Source organism: Anabrus simplex, chromosome 1 (assembly GCF_040414725.1).
Source record: "Anabrus simplex isolate iqAnaSimp1 chromosome 1, ASM4041472v1, whole genome shotgun sequence".
In the NCBI taxonomy this organism is placed as follows: Eukaryota; Metazoa; Arthropoda; class Insecta; order Orthoptera; family Tettigoniidae; genus Anabrus; species Anabrus simplex.
Genome location: NC_090265.1, coordinates 189552420 through 189576092, shown reverse-complemented (window position 1 = coordinate 189576092; position 23673 = coordinate 189552420). Strand labels below are relative to the sequence as shown.

Below are 23673 nucleotides of genomic sequence, written 5' to 3'. Positions count from 1 at the left end.
GTTGGAGGCGTCAGCATCGGCGATGTCCTGTGTCGTCAGGCTCCTTCCCCCTCACCATGGATCTCCTCTCAGCACCATGACACCACATTATCCCACGGCGGTTGACAGATCATGAAGTACTGTTGAGGATCGAACCCGAGAGTCTGACGCCTGATGACTGTTAGCGTGCAATGAGGAATAATTAATTTAGAATATAATTCCATGGAGATCCCATAAAGGGAGTAAAGAAGTATATAGGCATCGCACAGAATGTCAGTGGGATCTGATATGACACTTCTCTACCGCACTGCACTGAATATTATTGCACAACACAGTTCGTAGAATCTACAAGTTCCACAGTTCACAATGAAAGAAAGAGATTAACAAAGTTCAACGTAAATACAATGATAGTCATTCTATGTACTTGTCAATGTAACTCAAATTAATAGAGCATCACAGTTTATAATGAGAAAGAGGATTAACAGAGTTAAAAAATGAAACAATGGCAGTTCGATACACTTGTCGTCGTAAACTCAAATTAATGGAGTATCACACTTTACAAAATCTTGAACCTTTTCTGACACTAAGGCACAGTCTTACAAAATAAATTAAAGCACAGCTTTTGCAGAATAAATTCTGTCATTCTGTCAAATTCTGTCTTGTGAAATAAATTAAAGACAGTTTTTACAAAATAAATACTGTTACTAAGATACAGTCTTATGTAAATGAATTAAAGCACGGTTTTTATGGAATAAATACTGTTATGTTACAGTTTATGCGAGTCAATAATAATTCATGATTATTCGCTCGAAGAACGAATATTAATTACTCAAGCTTTTCCAGTTCAACACACAAGTCTATTAACTATTGACGACTGAAGATAGTCTCTCACCTCCTATCTCACACAAAAATAGAGCCCAAAGTTTTCACCTCTGACACTTAAAATTTAGACATGAACACTTGTACTATTTAACACAACTATCGTCGGCACTCTGCTGGATAGAGTAACGGCCTCGAATAGATATCTCCACAGCTGATCTGCACACCATGGCAGCTAGGAATACTTGCAGATACTGCCTTATGCTAGCTCAATGAGCTCCTTTTATATCCGTAGGCCGGGCTGTGTGGTTTCAAATTTGACAATCTTCTACTTTCTGTTACTCAGCTATAACAACGCTGATTTTGATGAAATTTGATATATTACCCTTTGTTAATAGGGGCTACACGATGACGTGATCAGAATTTTTACATCATATTTGGTTCTGGAGATAATGAGATAAAAGTAATGGAATGTTCGATGGCTACGTCATCAGTCCTTGGCTGGCTCTCTTGCAGTGAGGGGGTTGTGTGCCTAGCTGCTACATCCGTTAACCGCACGCACAACGGTCTTTTCAAACCTCTCGTACAGGTGTTGTTACGAGTTGCACCCTGCAAGACCCCAAATCTGTTATCAGGAGTGACGTTAGGCTAGATAACGCCATAGGGTAATTTGCACAATAAGGGAGAAAACATAAACAATACTACAATATAACAATTCAGATATGAAGTGGAAGCAAGAAAATGTGCTGAAAACCCATCCCATATTTAAAAAAAAACAAGAGGCTTAGATCCCCGGGAGATGCTGAGGCATACACCAAAAATAACACCAATTTTCAAAAAAACAAAACTATAATCAGATTCAATAAAGTTTACATTAAATAAAATGGAAAATTTTGCCTGCAGTATCTGCTGGATGGATTGAGTAGCTCAGTAGTTGCTGTTGCTGGTCCCAAGCCTGGAAAAAAGAGGAAGGTTGGCCTTAAAGCCGTAAAATTACAGCCAGAAAATAACATCTTGAGGCAGTAAAGGTCATGACCGTTCCACATGTTAGTGGCGGTACACCCAAAAGCGTCTATTTCACATGTTAGTGGCGGCTGAATAAATATTCTCTGCGGCTAACAACCGTAGTTGTAAATCGGAGCTTGCTCCAATTAAAGTTGATAACCTTTGATAGTCAGATATGGAAAAGTTTAGTAAAAGAATTCCAATCTGCAACCTCTTAGGGATGGAGAAGACTACATTGGATTCGGTGGGTAGTCGCCTAAAAAACAAGAATGAATATGAACACTCAAAAATTCATACATATAACCAAACATACAAACATAGAATCAAACATAAACATATTAACCCTCAGCGGACGACTGTCGGGCATTTCCCGACATCCCAATTTCCTGTTCTGGACGTATGTCGGCATATACTTGCCACCTGATTCCGCGGTAAATATATACGCGTGTGAAGCAATTATGCGTGCTGCTGCTATCTATAGTTATTGTATAGAAACTTTAGGAATGTCACAACCTTCTAGATGCGTTAAAACTTTGTTTTTGATTTTTACACTGTTCTGTGGTTTTACAGGTAAATAAAGAACGAGCTGTTGTTTACATTAATTAGCTGTGAAAATGGCGGCGCACAGGCAGGGTAATGCTACTTCGTCTGATATAGCTCGTTTTTTAGATGAAATTGACAGCAGTGATGATAATTTCATGTGGCTATTTCTAGCTGAGTGCAGCCCTTGTAAGGCAGACCCTCTGAAGAGGTTGGGCAGCATCTGCCATGTGTAGGTAGCTGCGTGTTATTGTGGTGAGTGAGTTGCAGGGATGTTGGGGACAGCACAAACACCCAGCCCCCGGGCCATTGGAATTAACCAGTGAAGATGAAAATCCCCGATCCGACCGGGAATCGAACCCGGGAGCCTCTGAACCGAAGGCCAGTACGGTGACCATTCAGCCAGCGAGTTGGACAGCAGTGATGATGAATTATCAGTTATGGACAGTGAGTTTAATGTTTTTGAGAGTGATGATGACAATTCTAGCAAAATAGAAGTAGTTGAAAGCGAGAATGAAAGCGATATAAATAGTAGTGAACCAGAGAATGGTTGGAGAGTTTATCGCCCAGCTGATCCAAACTTTGTAAAGAAACTACACATTTTGATTAGTGGTTTCTCACCTCTCACAAGTAAGAAACCATCTACTCCCGTTGCATTCTTTACGCTATTTTTTACGGAAGAATTGGTACAACAAATTGTTGATGAGACTGTTGTGCTAGAGAAAAAATACAAATGAATGCTTCGAGAAGTACCACACAGGAAGAAATATAAATAGGAAAAGGGCAAACTGTCTTTCACCTACATGTTTATTGCGTATAGTTTGTATCTAGAGTGATAAATTAATTCATAATATTGTGAGTCAGACTATGTATCTTCATTATGCCTTCATTGTAACTATACAGCTTTTTCGAAGAAAAAAAATTACGACTAGTGCAGGACTACACAAGGAAAAAATTTGTCCACAAAGGGTTAACTACATTGCAATGCACAATATAAACTCCTTACTGAAAACCGGAAAGCTCAAGAACTTCTCAGATGAATGAGATAGGCAAAATATTCTTGTGGTAGGGCTCCAAGAAATGAGAAATTTAACAGAAGATCCGTTTGAATCTCAAGGTTATAGAACGTACAATGGGAAGCCAGGCCAAAAGGTCATGAAACATTACTTCCAATTTGGTACAGGATTTATAGTAAATTTGAAAATAATAGATTCCATAATTGATTTTAAAGCCATCTCAGTGAGAATTGCAATTCTAACTTTACCAACCACAAACAAACTTTACACCATCATAATTGCTCTTGTCCCTACCAATGAAAAAATGTTCCTAACAAAAACTCTGGAAGAAGTCAATAATTTCTGGGATCTTCTTGATCAGACACTGAATAAAATAAATATGAATAACATCCTTATAGGGGACTTTAACGGTCACCTGGGTAAGGAAGAGTAGTATCGAGATGTAGTAGGAAAGTGGGCTCCTCATAAAAATACTAACAGAAATGGCCAAAGACTCATAGAAATTTGCAGAACCCATGGATTAATTTCCAAATCTACATATTTTAAAAGAAAACCACACAAACTTAAAACTTGGAAACATCCTGATTGGACAAAAGGAGAATGGCAGCTAGACCATGTATGTATGGACAAATTCTTTCACAAGGAAATCCACAATGTCCAAGTTCTAAGGGGAACGGACACTGGTTCAGATCATTTCTTAATTAAAATCAAGATTAAATTTATTCCATTAAGAAGAAAAAGACAATATAGAGTTAGAGAGAAAAGGACATACGACCCTCATCACTTAATCCAGAATGCCCAGTATCGGCAAAGAACACGAATGACAAGACTAATAGACAATTTAGATGACCTAATACCAATTCTTAAACAGAATGCAGGAGATCTAGCTCATTTAAATCCAAGGAAAAGGCATGCCTAGTGGACTTCAGATTGTGATAGAATGTCCCTCCTCCCTCCTTTCCTCTTTTCATTCTCCATCACACTTTCCACTTTACTATTCATTTCCAAATTCAACCCCTTACTATATAAATTATACTGGAGTGGACAGGAGAAGGTAGCAAAAAATGGTGTTGGATTCTTAATTAATGAAGGGACTGATGCTACAGCTGAAGTTATCTGCAAAAGTGATAGAATCATTAAAATGTTCATGAAACTGGAGAACACTAAGTACACCATCATACAAGTGTATGCCCCACAGACAGGCTGCAGTAAGGAAGACAAAGAGAAATTTTGGCAAGACCTGGAAGATACAGTTAATGAGGAAAATATTATTATTATTGGAGATCTAAATGAGCAAGTTGGGGTAAACAGACTTGGGTACGAGAACATCATTGGTCCACATGGATTTGGACAAAGGAACCCAGAAGGAGAACAGCTATTAGATCTGTGCAGAAGAAATGATCTTATAATCAAAAATACATTCTTCAAAAAAAGAGACAGTCACAGAATAACAAGGTACAGTTGGGATGGCCAGTATAGAACATTGATTGACTACGTAATCACAAATAAAGATGGTGGCAGGTACATCACAGATGTAAAGGTCATCCCTAGTGAAAGCATGGACAGTGACCACAGATTGTTGGTAGTATACTTCAAACATAAGACAAATGAAATGCAGAAACTTATTACGAAAAAACCAAGGGTTAAAACTTGATAGTTGCAAGAAGTCCAAATAAAGGAAGAATACAAACTAAGGATTCAACACAGTTTGCCGAAGTGTGAAGTAACTAGCGTTAATGAAGAATGGAAGACCTTCAAAGACACCTTTGTGGGAGAAGCCAAAAACCTATGTGGAGTTACAAGTTCTATCAAAAGAAAAAAAGGAGACACCATGGTGGAATGATGGAGTGAAAACAGCGGTGAAAGAAAGAAACCAAATAAAGATGGCACTGGACAAGGAAAAACAAAAACAGGGACAAGAACGAAATGAACAAGAAATACAAAGACTTCAAGGAGTATACAGGAACAAGAAACTTGCTGTAAAGAACATTGTAAGGGAAGAAAAAGAGAAGAAATGGAATGAGTTTGCAGACAAACTGGAAGAGGACAGTAGAGGAAATATGAAATTGCTATACAGAGTAGTGAAAAACAAGCGAAGGGATCAAGAGACCATGAAAGCAATAGAACGTGATGATGGAACTCTGGCACAAGAAGAGGGAGAAATTAAACAAGAACTCAAGATCTATTTCGAAAAGATGCTGAATGGAGATAAGAAAACATAACAACGGATAGAGGAGAGCCAAGTCGAGGAACCACAACTGAACCACCAATTACATGGCTTGAGATTGAAAATGCGCTCAAGAGCGTGAAGAAAGGAAAGGCGGTGGGCATAGATGAACTAAGTGCAGATATGCTGAAAGCAGCGGGAATTCCAGGAATCCAATGGCTCTACAGACTGCTCAACAAGATATGGGAGGAAAATACTATTCCTGAAGACTGGAAGATTTATTTATTTATTTATTACTGTACTAATTACCGTGGTATCACACTATCTCATGTCCTGAAAATATTGGAAAAAATAATAGAGACCAGAATCAGAGATATTGTTGAACCAATTTTGGAAGAAGAGCAGGATGGTTTCAGACCAGGAAGGTCAACTACAGACCTTATATTTGCAATTAGGATGCTAATGGAAAAATACTGGGAGAAGAACAAGCCTTTATTTTTAATATTTTTGGACATTGAGAAAGCATACAACAGTGTACCAAGGGAAAGAATTTGGCAATGCATGAAAGAATGTCAAGTATTATTGTAATGGATGTAGTAATGAAATCTATTAAAAGGAAAGAACATGGAGATATCAAAGCCTTCACATTTGCAGATGATTTTGCGATCTGGAGTGACTCAGAAGAGGAATTGGGAGAGAGAATACAAAGCTGGAATGAGGAGTTTAAGAAATAAGAAATAAGAAAGAAATATGGTTTAAACATCAGCAAGACCAAGACGGTGGTGATGAAAGTGTATGGGGAAGGAGCAGAACCAATAGTCATGTTAAATGAAGCTCAACTGGGCAGCGTTCCAGTTTTCAAATACTTGGGTAGCGTTATATCAAATGACAACCTAGCAAAACATGAGGTGAATAATCGAATCAATAAGGCAACACAATTTTACCACCAGGTAAGACACCTGCTGTGGGATGAGCAAATACCCATGAAAACAAAAATGACATTGTACAAGTCCTATTATACACCAGTTCTTACATACAGTCTTGAAACCACAACACTGACCAATAGAGATAATTCCAACCTTCAGGCAGCTGAAATGAAATTCCTACGCACTATGATCCAGAAAACCAGGAAAGACAAGATTAGGAACGAGAAAATTAGAGAAGAAGTAGGAATAGATGATTCTCTCCTCAATAGGATTCAGATATTAAGACTGAAGTGGTTTGGTCACATGAAGAGGATGCCAGTAAACAGAACTGCAAGGAAGGAATTTGACAGAAAGGTAGAAGGAAGATGACCCGTGGGAAGGCCACGAAGGAAATGGATATATTTAATTAAGAGCGATGTACTGCTGAGAGGTCATGATTGGGACAAGCTGGTGAAGGAAGAATGGTACAAGGACAGGATGAGATGGAGGAGGCTCCATAAATCACACCCGGGAAACTGGAGATGGTTTAGGATGATGATGATGATGACTGTAGCCCTTTCAGACCATGTACGCACAATTGTGCGGGTTCGTATTTTATTTATCCCTGACCGTATTTGATGTTTTTTCGGCGCTAGACCGGACTGCAGTGATTGTGTGGGACACGTGGCATGTATTTCAATGGTTTTTAGTATGCGCTTGACCGCCAGGGCGAAGGAAGAAGAATTTAAAAAGCACAGTTGATCGGCGAGATGGCGGGAAGCAGTAGTGCCAAAAGTAAGTATTTATTTATTGCGTTTATATTAATCTAGAAGCTTTACTGAATACCGGAATATATACAGTGAAGTGTGTACATTGATTAGTGAACGTTTATTTTGAAGATACATCATCGTATGTGATACGAGGTTTTGAATTTTGATACGCACAACTGTGTGGGTCCTTTTTTTTGGATGTTAGTTTATTTTACAAAATTAAAACTATCAATATGTGTATTGAGGAGCATTTTAGTCAGTTTTTGACATACAAACAAAAATTCACACCTCCAGTTTTCTTTCAGGTCTGAAAGGGATATAAAACGCTGTACATTACATATTATAAACTATGTTCTTTACCTGCTTATGTCATTGCCTTTTAAGGTCTATCTGCACCTATTTTGGCTTCTATTAACCTCTTAATTTATTTCTTTTTTCGTATTGAACTGGGAATTTTTGGCTCAGTTCAATATGACCTTCAAATTTATTCTCTTTGCCACATCAAGAGCTGCCTGAGCACTCGTCTTCAAGAAACCCTCGTTTGTCAGTTGTTCTAATACTGCGCTTTTTTACTTATTTCTCTTCACATTTGTTTTTTTAATGTCAATTGTTTCTGCATTACAAGACTAATCTTCTGCATCTTCATACATCAAGCATACAATTACAATACTGATCCTTGAGCTATTTATTCTTCTTCTCCTCAAGATTCTAAAAACTTTTAATGCACAGTGCTACAGTCACATGTCTTGCACTGCTCCACACAAACTTACGTCTGTTAGCGATTGCAAGATTGTTCCTCAAGCTGTTTATTCTTCTCTTCAGGATTATGAAACCTTTTGAGACACGACGCTCTAGTCACGTGTTATACTGCTCCACACGAACTTACGTCTGGTGAAAAATCTATATTTTCTACATTACTGTTTATTTACCTGTGCATTGTTTTTTCTGTTTTTCAGTGATCGGCTGATGATGACCTGGAACTTAGGGTCGAAATCGGTACCGTTTATGATCAACTAGTGATATAACCTTACGTTACTAAGTTTACGTGTATTGAAAAGGTGGAATCATTACATAATTTTATTAATTTTAATTATGATTTGCATGTGTTTGTTCCTTTTGATTACTAATAAAGTATTATTTATGTTGCAGTGAAATTTAGGGAGGAATTGTCAGAAGACGAGAGGCTTAAGCTCTATCAGGCTATAGATTATCAAGAGAATGCTCTTCCAACATATTACCCTGCAGAATTTGTGGAGACCAAGATATATTTCCGTCTCAATGGTCTCACTGTTGATGTGCGTGATAATGATCGGCATCCTGCACATGTACTGTTGGCTGAACTGATTGGTGTTTCTAGTGAGATACAACGAAGACCAACAGCTAATGCCATCAAGTAAGTGCTTGGCAGAATGTTCTCTCTAACTCTGTATTGTATTCACCAACAGTGAGTGATTGGCAGCATATTCTCTCTAAATCTATGTACAGTGAAATCTTGTTAGTGTGTTCCTCATTAATACATTTTCCTGCTCAACACTTCATAAATTCCAAGTCCCAATTCTCATTGTATTAAATGTATATAAAAATACCTCAATTATCGTGTCACGAATTTTCACTATTACCACTTAATACGATCATATTTTTCCTAGCCCTGAAAATGTTATCATCCCCTGTGAATGAAACATGATTTCTCAGGTATGAACCATCACCACAATTGCGCGATTGCGGGAAAAGGCCTTGAATTCCTGAACTTCACAGGATAAGTTGCACACTCGCGGAGCAAGCCTTAGGCTTCGGCCACAGTGCAGGCGGCGAGCGGAGCGTTGCGTTGTGTGGCGGCAGAGATGAGACTCAAACCTGCGTTAGCAAATGCATGTGGCCATAGTGTCAGCGGCGCATCATTTTGGAGGGGAAGTTGGCTCAAGGACAACGCTGCCTGCCGCCAGCCGCTCACTCCTGATTGAGATTTCAGCTGCGCCGCTCACAATGACTGTTCGTGAGTTAACAGGAGAGGAGATGAAAGTGTTAATTTCTGAAGTTCAAACCTGAACTTTCCTATGGAACGACAGAGAGAACAACTCCGAAAACCTAACAGCGACAAGGGAAGCCTGGAAAGAGATTGGAACAATCTTAAATGTACCAGATAAATTCAGTTAAAAATTAATCACGGTTATGGACATAAACAATATTGTCTTTAAGGCATCATATTATTATTATTATTATTATTATTATTATTATTATTATTATTATTATTATTATTATTATTATTATTATTATTATTATTATTTTACGTCCTATTGTTATTGTTTAATTAATATTATTATCCTTTGTAATGTATTGCCAATATGAAAACTTGTGTTCGTCATTACATCTGACTTTTATGGGTCTCTGGAAGTTGGTGACTTGCTTCTGCAATCGCGCTTTAATTTTACACAGAAGTCAAAAGTTTGAATGGACATAGAAGTTATATATTTGAAAAATCTTAGCAGGAAATCAATTCAGTTCTCTATATAAATGATAAAATTCCCCACGCATTTCACGTTATTTATTTACCTACTGGATGATTACGAAATTCTCTCTTAGTCCTGCATCGAATTCTTCAGTTTAGATTTTAAAAATTCTAAAAGCAGAGACAAATGAGAAACCTTTGAAACTGCCATTATTTAGTCACCTCGTGCAGGGGAGACACCGCGCCGCTTACTGACTCTCGCTAGATGTCCACACAGGCGCTCTCTCCTCCCCACTCTTCAACTTTTCGACAGCGGCAACGCTCCGCTCGCCGCCTGCACTGTGGCTGAAGCCTTAGTCTCAGGAATGACCAGTTTTGCTTGCCAGTTATCAGCTAGATTGCTGAATAACACAGTGAGCCTATTTGTGCTTGTATTTCGCATTCCATTCAGAAGTTATAAATTTATTTTGTGTTGAATTGTACAGTAAAGTGTAGCGAATACAAGGCATGTTTTTTAATTAAAGGCCGTTTGAAAATAACTACACAACCAAAGACGATTTTAAAACACCACAAAAAATTGCATATTCTACATACTTTACTCTATTTTTCAACATAGCCGCCAAGTTTGTTTAAACACTTATCATACCTTAAAACTAATTCTGAATATAGTCTTCATATAAACTTGCTGCCTGCTGCGATAACTAAGAATTCTCGGCCATTTTTACTTCGTCGTCATCATTGTAGTGGTTGCCGCTGAGATCACCTCAGGAACAGATGGTAATCACTCAGCGTAAGGTCAGGGCTGTAGGGTGGGTAGTCTAAAACTTCCCAGCCAATAACGTTCAATAAATCTCAGTCTGAGTTTCAGTGTGAGGCCTTGCTTTGTCATGGAGAAGGACAATTCCCTTTGTCAGCATGCTGTGTCTTTTGTTTTGAATCGCTCTGCGTAGCTTTCTCAAGGTTTGGCAATAGGCTTCCGCATTGATAGTGGTTCCTCGTTGCATGAAGTTGACCAACAAAACACCATGCCTATCCCAAAACACGGATGCCATGATCTTGCGCTGGGACAGAGTCTGTTTGGCCCTCATCTATTCAGGCGAACGTGTGTGTCTCCATTCCATGCTCTGTTGCTTTGATTTGGGTGTGATATGCAAAACCCAGGTTTCGTCTTTCATTACAATCTGACTCCACATGTTGTCACCTTCGGCATAACGAGTCAAAAACGTCATTAAAGACTCAAAATTACTTTTGTTTTTGTGGTCCTCCATTAAGAGTTTCGGGACCCACCGGAAGTACAGTTTCGTAAAGTTTAGGTTTTCAGAAACAGTTTTATAAAGCACTGACCTAGACACATCAGGAAAGGCATTTGAGAGAGCTGTTATTGTGAAGTGTCTGTTCTCACAAATCTTCGCTTCAACTGAAGCCACCAAATCGTTTGTGATCAGAGATGGGCGACTGGAGAGGACTTCATCATGGGCGTTGTCACGGCCATCTTTGAAGTCTCGTACCCACTTATGCACTTTGATTTCACTCATAGCATTAGCAGCGTACACTTTACAAATCTGTCAGTGAATGTTTGCAGCAGGTAGGTCCCTTGCCGACAAAAACCGTATCACTGACCGAACCTCGCATGGGATGGGCAAGTCGATAATCTTGAACATTTGAGCAAGCACAGAACAGAACCGTAAAGGTTAGCAGCAGAGCTGCAACTGAGCACCGTTGTTCCCGAGGCATGCTGGCACACAATGCATGCGCTCATTGCGACGCGCGTGCGCAAACTACTAGAGTCTACACCAAAACTGCCCTTACTTGAAAAACACGCCTCATATTTGTCGTGTTATATGGTAGCCTGCATCTGGATTAGGAACATAATTGTGTGAAATTGACAAATGTGGTGTATACTTGTCTTCTGATAGCTTGTTTATGGATATGGAAAATGTGACATTCCTTACTAATGAATTTCAAATCTGTCAGAAAGTGGACTGACATGCGCATATAAAAGCGTGCAGAGGTCGCAAATGTTGAACTCGCACCTTTTGAGTTTCGACTCAATCACTCAAGTTGGTTGAAGTTTTGTTTGATCCAAAATGGTGGCCAAAGGCATTGCTGCCAGTCACATATGGTTGAGTGTAACCTCCGATTCATTGTCAAAGAGCGTGACCAGAGAATAATGTTTAATAACCCACTGCTCCAAAATAAAAGGCTTCTACTAACATTTGTTTTAGAAAGAGTGTGATCTGCAATAATACTTTGATATTTTTATTGGCTCCTGTGTACATGTTTTCGTATTTGTTGTTTGGTGTTTTTCACAACTTTCACTGCACTTGTTATTTTATAAGCCCCAACCGAGAAGATTTTCATATTTGTTCTCTCGTGTTTTTCACACATTTTAATATTTTCATCTCAACTTTAGATGTGGTAGATATAGTTTACACTGTACCTACCCGCGGATACACGACGTAAAATTCCCTAATGTCGGAAAAAATCGTATCTGGTGTTTCCATATCCCTGTTAGATAGTTTTTATTTGTATATTCAGTAGTATGTTTTCTCACTTAACACATTATTTTTCATTGTCCCATGCAGAAATGTCTTAATGAGGTTTTACTGTATTCTTTTAAAACTGGAGTAAGCAAATAAGAAACAAATAGAAATTTACCTTTGAGCTCATAGTATCCTATTATTTACGATGCATTTACCAAGGTTGTGTGTATTATGAGGTGAATAATCTTATTTTCCAGCTTATTGAATTATAAAGGATGTAAAGATTCACTCCTTCATTTAGGGTGACCAGCCACTGCTGAAGAGAGATCAGAAATGCAGGATTTTCCATCAAAATACAAGATAACATGAATGTTTCTTTTCTTTAGATTAGAGGATAGACATTCTTGCTTGCTGATGAAACTTTTGCAATAAATACTTTTATTCATCCATTTACATTGTGCCCTGGATTTGAAAAATAATGACAACTGTACCAGCTGTGTGCAATTTGGTGATGCACGTTCATCCTGGATCCAGACCAAAAGTAGAGTCCAGCAAGGCAGTGTATTATCTCCATTATTATTCGTCATCATGATGGAAGACATAATGAAGAAGATCAAGGAAACTTCTAGTGAACTTAATTGCAGTGGGTTTTGCTGATGGTCATGATATGGGGTTAAACTGAGGAATGGGTACAGTTTAATGTCAATGAATGGAAGTTTAAGTTCCAGGAATTCAGTCTCAAGTTAAGTGAAGCCAAACTAGTAATGATGGCAATAAACAGAGAGGGATGACCAGCAAACATCATGCTAGGTAACCATCTGCTGGAAGATGTGGAAATTTTGTTACATTGTTACACAACTGGTAGGCCTAGTTGCAATATTTTGCACCTCTTCCTTGGAATTCAGTGAGAAGGATGCACCTGCTGTGGATGTTGCATAGTTTTGAACAGGAACCATAGAAGTTAAATAAAGTCTCAGATCACTTTCAGCACAAAATCTGTTGTATTTATATTTTAAATTGGCATATGAAAAAACTACTTTCCGCGAAAATATGAGGATGACAAAGGTAATAAAACTTACATGGCTTTATTCACATACACTGGAAACACTCCTTTAAACTTAACCAAATGTAATTAATGACAAACTTTTCTGTAACTGAAAATTAGTGGAAATTTCATGAAGCTGCTCTTTTTCCTTTACGCTTAATGTGGACTACAAAATTGTTGTCTGTTTGAAAGGATTGCAAATTCACTTGTTATTGGATATATCAAGGAGATATTCCCTGAAGTGTTTTTCAAATTCCTTAAATGTTTTTTAACAATGTTCTTAACATTTTCATGCAAAGAAAGATTATTTTCCACCAGGAAGTTGTGAATGATATCAAAGCACTCTGATTGGTATTGAAACATATTTCCTAAAAGTTAAGTGTGTAATGAAGGATTTGATGCAGTGTTACACAATAAAAATGTTATATTTTACCCCTGAAGATATAAGTTTAAACTGTTAATTTTTGAAAAAAATGTTCATCAAATAAGCCAAAGTAAACCAGATTTCCTCTTCCATGTACTTGGAGATGTGAAAGGCATGGTTGGTGAGAAAAACATAGAATTCGCCTTTAAGCTCAAACAATGAGGAAATGGTTCTACCCTGAGGTAGCCACCTAACTTTAGTGCGAAACAATAAATGGTTCTAAATGTTTCCTATTTCTTCACAAAGCCCTGCAGAAATGCAGGAATTTATGGGAGCGAGCCGTAAAAAAATTAACAACTTTCTCTGCACCATCCAGCACAGATTTTAATCGATCAGGTATGTGTTTGGAAACGGGCTTTTCTGTGAATGCAACAGTGTGTCCAAAAGCTTTTGGCTTTTTGTGCCACCAATTTCACTCTGGCAACAAACCAAGCATAACACCCTGTCACAGATTTTGCAAAATCTGAACAAAAGCCTACACACCAATTTCCATGAAAAGTACACATCGGTAAACTTAAGTGTATCTTTTCCAGTAGTTCTCGCTTTTAAGGGTCTATGGAATGTTAGCTCCTATTCTATAGACTCCCCATTAATATAATGGGCAAACAGTAGCAAAATTGATAAATTGGTAACATCAGCGTATTCATAGAGTTGAAGCGCATAAGAAAACGACTCGTACAAATTCCTTCCAAAATTTAATTTTCAACCTAGTTTGCCATATTTTTAATCCAGCAGTTGATCATGTTGTCAAACAATGGAACCATGTTTACATTTTATGCGGTTCTCCAAACTCGCACTGTACATCATTTATACAGGGCCTCACTAGAAATTTTGTGATATATGAAGTTTTGTAGTTTTAGCAATTCTGTAGCTAATGTGATGAGATGCATTCAGAGTATTCTTATTGTATATTTGCAACAGGTGCAAAAGACGTTTTTACACTCATTAGCTTTTTGCGTAACAACAGTCAGAAGACTTGTTTACATGGGTGGGATGTTTAGTTTCTAAATAGTTATTGAGCAGAAAAGGTTTCAGACTACTGTTAGCAAGAGTGTCACCACAAACAACACATCAAGGTCTTCTTGGACAGTTATTGCCACCTGTATATGAAAATCCAAACTTGATCATCAAACTTTCTTTCCTTTGTCAGATTGACACATATCACTAGAAATAGAATGGCCTGTTGAATTTGACATTGATGCAACATTAACTTCTGATTTTTTAACTCCCTGATTCTCTTTCAAATGCCCACTTACAGATGGTTGACCTTTATTGGATCGACACATCTCACTGGAAGGTGAATGACTGGCTGAGTCTGACGTTGATACAACACTAACTTCTGTTTTTGTTACTCCCTTTGTTAACCAGTTATCCATTTTATATGTGATTGGAAATGATTCTGATAAACAACTGAGCACTGCATTAATGCCACCAGGTCAAACAAGAACAGGCTCTTGCTGAAATATGTCAAATTATTTAATTTGTGGTAGTCTGTGGCTGCAGTATTGCAAATGTGCTGTGGTACTGTGTATACCACTTGCTTGTGTTTTATTGGAAATCATCATTTGTGACTGTTTTCTTCTGTGGCATAATAGACATTTTATAATGGTACCATATGTCCTTTACCATAGCATTTCATGTTATTCTGTTATTTCTTTATTCTTATACTAATAAGTGGATTGTTACAAAAGTTAGGTTTTGTAAATATGTGAGTACATCTATATAAATAAAAATGAATCGCTAAATGTGTTGCTAAGCGCAAAACTCGGGAACGGCTGGACCAATTCGGCTAATTCTTTTTTTTTCAAATATTCGCCGAAGTCCGAGTAAGGTTTTTACAAAGAGAAAAATTGGAAAAAAATGCCAGGAAAAATGTAAAAGCACCATTTCTCGTTTTCCATTCAAACTGTTTGTCTCTCTTTCCTTCTCCCACGTTTGCGGTTAGCACTGTCCTCCTCTAATCCAGCACATTTGCCAAATGTCCGTAAATCTCAATGTTGATACAATTCCTTTAGTTTTGCCAATTGCCACCTTTTCAATACAATAAAAATATAGTATAAACTTACATATTTATTATGTTTATATGGTACATGTTTCGCTCCTTTTCGTGAGCATCATCAGCCAAACTATCATTAATCTAAGATTGTATAAGATCATAAAACAATTCTGTTGGTTCAAGATTGCTCCTATAAGACTAATTGATAATCTTATAACATTTTAAAAGTCACACAACAATAAAACTATGTCTTAAGCTAACACTTTTTGTCTAAAATCTTCTTCAGTCTAACATTTTATTGCCGAAACTCATCTGGTGAACATCTTTTAAAATTGTTTAAAAATAAGAATAAAATAAATATAAAAAACTTTTGAGATCTGGCTAATTGTGTTGATTCCTGTTGCTTAACTTGTATAATTGTCATTAAAACTTCATAATATTGAATATTATTGAATATTGAATATTTTCTGCAGTTGATAATTGTCATTATGGTCGATACACTTGTTCTCGTTGCTGGAGTAACATTTATAAAATGTATTGGTATTAATTTATATTATCAATGGGGTAAAATTGTTCTTGAACAAACTTGTTGATGAAATACCTTCTGATGTGATATTGGATTTAAAATGTTCTCGAATGTTCCATAATGGTTCGTTGGTATATTTTCCTTTCTGCTGCGTAATTGTATGGTGTTATTCCTAGCCTCTTGAGAACTACTTGTTGTCCTGTTTGCACTTCTTGCACTTGCCTAGCATGCTGTCTGGCTGCCTCGACTGCCAGTACGGATTTCCCAAATGTACGCTCTCCAGACAGTCGCATGTGGTGTCTTGTTTTGTTATAGTTGGAGACCTTTGTCTACCATGATTGTTTTTAAATCTTCGCTTCTCAACAAATAAGAACATTGATTTCTTTGGTTGATTGGTTTATTTTGTGTGTGCTTCCATGTACAGTATAATTATTTCAAGACTAATGCCGCCTATAAGACACGGACGGAGCAACTTTGGTCGAAGAACTCGAAATGCTAAAGCTAATTTTCAGTCTAATTGGACACAACAACTTGAAGAGCGAAATGAAACTGAAAGGATTCGGATATCACAAACCCGTGCAGCGCGTCGTTCAGCTAATAATCTTCCAAGTTTGAATCGAGCTGCTTTCAGTTACGATGTTTCAATTGACTATAGTGCCTGCCAATGCGTTGCTATTGGATCTATGAACTCAGTTTGCTAGGCACACAGCTAGTGGTGAAAACATTATTGAACAACGTGATCAAAGCAACCATTCTAACGGGGAAGTATACAGGTGAAGACATTTTGATACCACGCATCCCTATGATTCCGACTGACATACCATTTGAATTTAAACTACTGCAGTTTCCAGTAAAGCTCGCTTTTGCTATGACCATAAATAAATCCCAGGGACAGTCATTGAATGTTTGCAGCAATTATCTTGAAAACCCATGTTTCTCGCATGGCCAATTATATGTTGCCTGTTCCCGTGTTAGACAACCATTAACTTTGTTTACGCGCCAGGTAATCAAACAAAAAGTATCGGGTACCTTAAAGCTCTACAATGAAAAATATCTTCGTAGTGTTGATTGGAATCAATGTTTTCTTTGATAGTTATTTCCTACGAATAAGTTTTCCCACATTATCTACACGCCATCAACTTATCAAATTACTTGATTTGCAACGGGGGATAATTATGGCTCTGTGAGGGATTTGAAGACCTGCTGAACAGTTCACATCTACGTTACAGTCAGTCAGGGTTATTTCTGGGTAGTGATATGCTGTGAACTATTTGAGCATTTCCTTACTCACAATCAAGATATTAATATTGCAGGCAATGAAAACACGTTTTTCCATTAGTTCCTTACTAACTTTTGGTAGCAGTAGAAAATTAACTCATTTGATGTTGATGATATAGTCATTTGCATTATTCTGTTTTTTTTGCATGCAGTACAGACTGAATTTGATTTCGTTCCATTGTCATTTATTTTTGACAGAACGACGTCTGTCGGGTCAGCTAGTTATTACATATGTTAAGACCCTGGTCCAGTGTGTTCAGAAATTCGAGGATTGTAACTTGGCAATTTCTTTCCTCCTTCAGTTGCTTCAACTTAGAGAAGGTATTACATGTACTGGAAGAGGATGACAAAGATGTAAGGAATGTATACAATGGGCCACTGGATGTGGCTGTATATTCTGATAAGGACTCTGCAGGGAAAAATGAAGGGGATTTAGTAGACATTCTTACATGATGGTAGTTGTGTGCACTAACTGAAAAAGTTTTCAGCCACAGACATGATAAACAGTGATGTGTTCCCCTTGAAGAGGACTTTTTGACAAGAAAAAGTCAAAAAAGAATATCTCCCGTCAACATAGAACGAGGATGATCTCCAGACTGAATCCTAACAGTTTCCCAAATTGGTCTATTCCTCACTCTGGGATGTCATCAGTGAAATATTTGAGTACTTCTTTGACAAGGGATAGAATCCCACAAATGGAAAAATAGATCAGTTGTTGAAGTTGACTCCAGGGAACAGACCTGTATAATATGTAGAAAAAAACTTCCACTTGTTTCCTCATAACAGCAAACTAAATGCTCTCCAATTTTATGAAGTCCCATCAATAAAAGTAAATAAAAGTGTACAAATATATTCTTTTTTAAATTCTGTGTCCTATATTCTTCTGTAAGTACATTTTCATGTTATTTTTCATCCGAAGAAAAGACCTCATTATTATTTATAAGTTTCATATTCCGTATTGATTGGATTCAATGTAATAGATGAGAAAAATGTTCCACCGATCAATACATTTATTGTGGATGAATTATTACACTAGTATTAGTAGATAGGTCGAAACCGGTACTAGTGTAATAATTCATCCACAATAAATGTATTGATCGGTGGAACATTTTTCTCATCTGTTACATTGAAAAGACCTCATAGCGTACTACAAACAAACATACATACATACATACATACATACATACATACATACATACATACATTATCATTATAGACCATTATGCCTTTCAGTGTTCAGTCTGCAAGCCTCTGTGAATTTACTGAACGTCGCCACAATCCTCTATTTGCAACTAGTGCTGTGGCCACATTTAGTTCTATACCTCTAATCTTTAAATTGTTAGAAACTGAGTCTAAAAATCGTCATCTTGGTCTCCCTCTACTCCTCTTACCCTCCACAACAGAGTTCATTATTCTCCTAGGTAACCTATCCTTCTCCATTCGCCTCACATGACCCCACCACCGAAGCCGATTTATATGTTCAGCTTCATCAATCTTCATTCCTAACTTAGCCTATATCTCCTCATTTCCAAGCACCATCCTGCCATAGTTTCCACCTGTTTGTACCAGCAATCATTCTCGCTACTTTCATGTCTGTTACTTCTAACTTATGAATAAGTTATCCTGAGTCCACCCAGCTTTCGCTCCCTTAAAGCAATGTTGGTCTGAAAACAGAACGATGTAAATATAGTTTCATCTGGGAGCTGACTTCCTTCTTACAGAATACAGTTTATTGCAACTGCGAGCTTACTGCATTAGCTTTACTACACCTTGATTCAGTTTTGTTTAATATATTACCATCCTGGGAGAACACACAACCTAAGTACTTGAAATTATCTACCTGATCAAGCTTTATATCATCAATCTGACATTCAATTCTGTTGAATTTCTTACCTACTGACATCAGTTTAGTCTTCGAAAGGCTAATTTTCATACCACACTCATTGCACTTACTTTCAAGTTCACCGGGCGAGTTGGCCGTGCGCGTAGAGGCGCGCGGCTGTGAGCTTGCATCCGGGAGATAGTAGGTTCGAATCCCACTATCGGCAGCCCTGAAGATGGTTTTCCGTGGTTTCCCATTTTCACACCAGGCAAATGCTGGGGCTGTACCTTAATTAAGGCCACGGCCGCTTCCTTCCAACTCCTAGATCTTTCCTATCCCATCGTCGCCATAAGACCTATCTGTGTCGGTGCGACGTAAAGCCCCTAGCAAAAAAAAAAAACTTTCAAGTTCCAAGATATTAGACTGCAGGCTTCGGGTACAATCTGCCATTAAGACCAAGTTGTCAGCATAGGCCAGACTGCTTACTACATTTCCACCTAACTGAATCCCTCTATGTCACTTTATATCTTTCAGCAGATGATTCATGTAAACTACGAACAACAAAGGTGAAAGATTACAGCGTTGTCTAATCCCTGTAAGTACCCTGAACCAAGAATTTGTTCTCCCATCAATTCTCACTAAAGCCCAATTGTCAACATAAATGCCTTTGATTGATTTGAATAATCTACCTTTAATTCCATAGTCCCCCATTTGGCGGACATTTTATACCTTGGTACCCTATCATATCCTTTCTTTATGTCTATGGAACATAAACACAGCTGTCTATTCCTCTCGTAACATTTTTCAATTACCTGGCGCATACTGAAAATCTGATCCTGACAGCCCCTCTGTGGTCTGAAACCACACTGGTTTTCATCGGACTTCCTCTGAACCACTGATCACACCCTCCCTTCCAAGACGCCAGTGAATACTTTGCCTGGTATACTAATCAATGAGATACCTCGATAGTTGTTGCAGTCCTTTTTGTTCCCTTGCTTATAGATAGGTGCAATTACTGCTTTTGTCCAATCTGAAGGTACCTTACCAACATTCCATTCTAATCTTTCTACTCTATGAAGCCATTTCATTCCTGCCTTCCCACTATACTTCACAATTTCAGGTCTAATTTCATCTATTCCTGCTGCTTTATGACAGTGGAGTTCATTTACCATTTTTTCCACTTCCTTAAGTGTATTCCTCCTCCCCATGAGCTTGGTTGTTCGCAACACCACCAGGAAGACTTCCTTTTACATTGAGAAGATGTTCAAAATATTCCCTCCACCTCTCCAGTGATTCCCTGTGATCTATTATGAGTTCACCTGAATTACTCAAAACACTGTTCATTTCCTTTTTCCCTCCCTTCGTAAGATTCTTTATTACTGTCCAGGAAGGTTTCCTTGCTGCTTGACCTAGCCTTTCCAGGTTATTACCAATATCTTCCCATGACTTCTTTTTGGATTCAACAACTATTTGTTTTGCTCTGTTTCTTTCATCTGCGTACAATTCCCTGTCTGCATCGGTTCTTGTTTGGAGCCATTTCTGATAAGCCTTTTTTTTGTATGTTTACAAGCTGCTCTCACTTCAGCATTCCACCAAGATGTTCGCTTTTTCTCATCTTTACACAGAGTTGTTCTTAGGCATTCCCTTGCTGTTTCTACTACGGCATCCCTGTATGCTATCCTCTTTCTATATCCTGAACCAGCTTACTGTCTACTGTTCGAAACTTCTCACTAATCATATCCATATACTTCTAATTTCCTCGCCCTGGAGATTTTCTATATTCGTTTGTAGATAGATTTCACTTTCTCTATCCTAGGCCTAGAGATACTTAGTTCACTACAGATCAGATAGTGGTCTGTATCATCGAAAAATCCTCAGAAAACTTTTACATTCCGAACAGTGTTCCTGAATTCAAAGTCAGTTAAGATATAGTCTATTTTGGATCTGGTACCCCTAGTCTCCCATGTGTAGCGGTGAATAGCTTAATGCTTGAAGAATGTATTCGTAACTACTAAACCCATACTAGCACAGAAGTTCACCAAACTCTCGGAATTGAATCCACCGTCCTCAGAAGAAGAGGATGATGACTAACAGATTGTGTCACTCAAGTCAGCAGCAGCTAGATTTAAACAGCAGAAAACACACAATACTGACGAAAATCAAAACTCCAGTTCATCAAGCACAATAAACTCAACAAAACAAAATCCAGGAATTAGATGAAATACAATTGCTAATACATCCAGCACACACTTCCAAATTTAGTACGTTCTGACTATAAATTGTAGGAATCTGTGGCTTCATTTCCTTGGGGAAGAGAGTTTGATAATCACAATGATGTAGAAAACACCTCAGCAAGGTTTTATGTCAGCAATTCAAGAACTGGAACTGACTATTTCTTATCCTAGCATCGAACACAATGGTTATCGTGACATGCTATTATATGAATGGCATTCTTCAAGAGGGTAATGATCACAAAGGGAAATGGAAAAAGCTGTATTCATATATCAGGAATCAAAAAGGAAAAGGAATCCAAATTCCTACAATGGTGGGAGAAGGGGGTGAACACTATTTAACAGATACTGAGAAAGCAAACCTCTTCAGTAGGGAATTCAGAGATTCATTTGTCAGGACTTGGAAACCATAACAGAAGATAGAGAGGGAGAGACACATAGGGGAAACAAGAAGCTTCTCATTCACAAATGAAGATATTTTCAGAGAAATCCAACTGCTTCAGCAAGGAAAAGCAGCAGGAAGTGATCAAATTACTGGGGAGGTATTAAAGACGATGGGGTGGTATATAGTGCCTTATTTAAAATTTCTCTTTGACTATGTCATAAATAATAGTGTAATACCAAAGGAATGGAAGAAATCTATAATAATACCAATTTATAAAGGAAAGGGTGATAAAAGGAAACCACAGAACCACAGACCAATCAGCCTGACCAGTATAGTTTGTAAAATACTGGAGAGTTTAATAGCAAAGTACATCAGAGGGATATGTTATGATAAAAATTGGTTCATGAGGAGCCAGTATGGATATAGAAATTTTCTTGCGAGGCACAACTGGTGGGATTTCAGCAGGACATATCAGATCAGTTGGATTCAGGAGGCCAGTTAGATTGCATAGCCATAGATCTTTCCAAAGCCTTTGATAGAGTGGAACATGGAATATTATTAAAGAAATTGGAGGGAATAGGATTGGACGTAAGGGTTATACGTTGGATAAGAACATTTCTTAATTCAAGGGTTCAGAAAGTCAAAGTAGGAAATTATATATCACAGGAAGAGAAAGTTTGGAAGGGAATTGCACAGGGTAGTATAATTGGTCCGTTACTTTTCTTAATATACGCAAATGATTTAGGGAACAATATAACATCGAAAATAAGATTGTATGCAGATGACATAATTGTTTATAGGGAAATAAATAATTGAGGATTGCTCAGAATTACAAAGGGACCTTGAGAGTATCCAAGAATGGGTTGAAGAAAATAATATGAAGATTAATGGAGGCAAATCAACTGTTACAACATTTACAAACAGGAGCTTTAAAACTGAATTTGAATATACTTTGGATGAGGTAGTTATCCCTAAAGATGGCAAGTGCAAATACTTAGGTGTGAGATTTGAAAGTAATTTGCACTGGAAGGGTCATGTTGATGACATTGTTGGGAAAGCATACAGATCGTTACATGTCATAATGAGGCTACTTAAAGGATGCAACAAAGAATTAAAAGAAAAAAGTTACTTAAGTATGGTTCGTCCATTATTAGAATATGCAAACAGTGTTTGGGATCCTCACCAAGAATACCTAATAAAAGAACTAGATGGTGTGCAGAGGAAAGCAGCAAGGTTTGTAACAGGAGATTTCCGGAGAAAGAGTAGTGTATCAGAAATGTTAAAGGAACTTGGTTGGGAACCTTTAAGTAAGAGAAGGGAGAAAAGTAGACTTATAGGATTATATAGAGCCTATACAGGAGAAGAAGCATGGAGAGATATCCGTGAGAGGTTTCAGTTGGAAAATAATTATATTGGTAGAACTGACCACAAGTACAAAATTAGAAGGAATTTTAGCAGAAGTGATTGGGGTAAATTTTCATTCATTGGGAAGGGCGTGAAGGAGTGGAACAGTTTACCAGGGGTAGTGTTTGATACTTTTCCAAAATCTGTACAGATATTCAAGAAGAGAATAAACAACAACAGAGAAAATAAATGAAATGTTAGAGGGCATTCGACCAGTGCAGGATATTGTAAATAAAAAATGTGTGTGCCTGTAGGGGTGAAGTACAGTGGGGACTTCGAGGGCCCTGGGACCACTACGGTAGCTCTGAAGGCCCTTCAGGAACTCTGAAAAGTGGTGGCGAAAGGGGCTCTGGTTAAGACGCAGCAGGTCGTTATGCTACTTAGGTTCCAAAATGGGTAAAATATAAATATGTAAATAAATTCAATGTTAAT

The 23673-nt window shown here is 37.8% G+C and overlaps 1 protein-coding gene across 1 annotated transcript in view; it reads left to right on the top strand.

Annotated features, from left to right (window-relative positions):
• LOC136885511 (intermembrane lipid transfer protein Vps13) overlaps positions 1 to 23673 on the top strand; it is a 1358975-nt gene that overhangs the window by 200627 nt on the left and 1134675 nt on the right. Inside the window, exon 10 of the mRNA XM_067158109.2 lies at positions 8351 to 8594. Coding sequence (XP_067014210.2) covers positions 8351 to 8594 — 244 coding nt within the window. The remainder of the gene's footprint in view (positions 1 to 8350; positions 8595 to 23673) is intronic.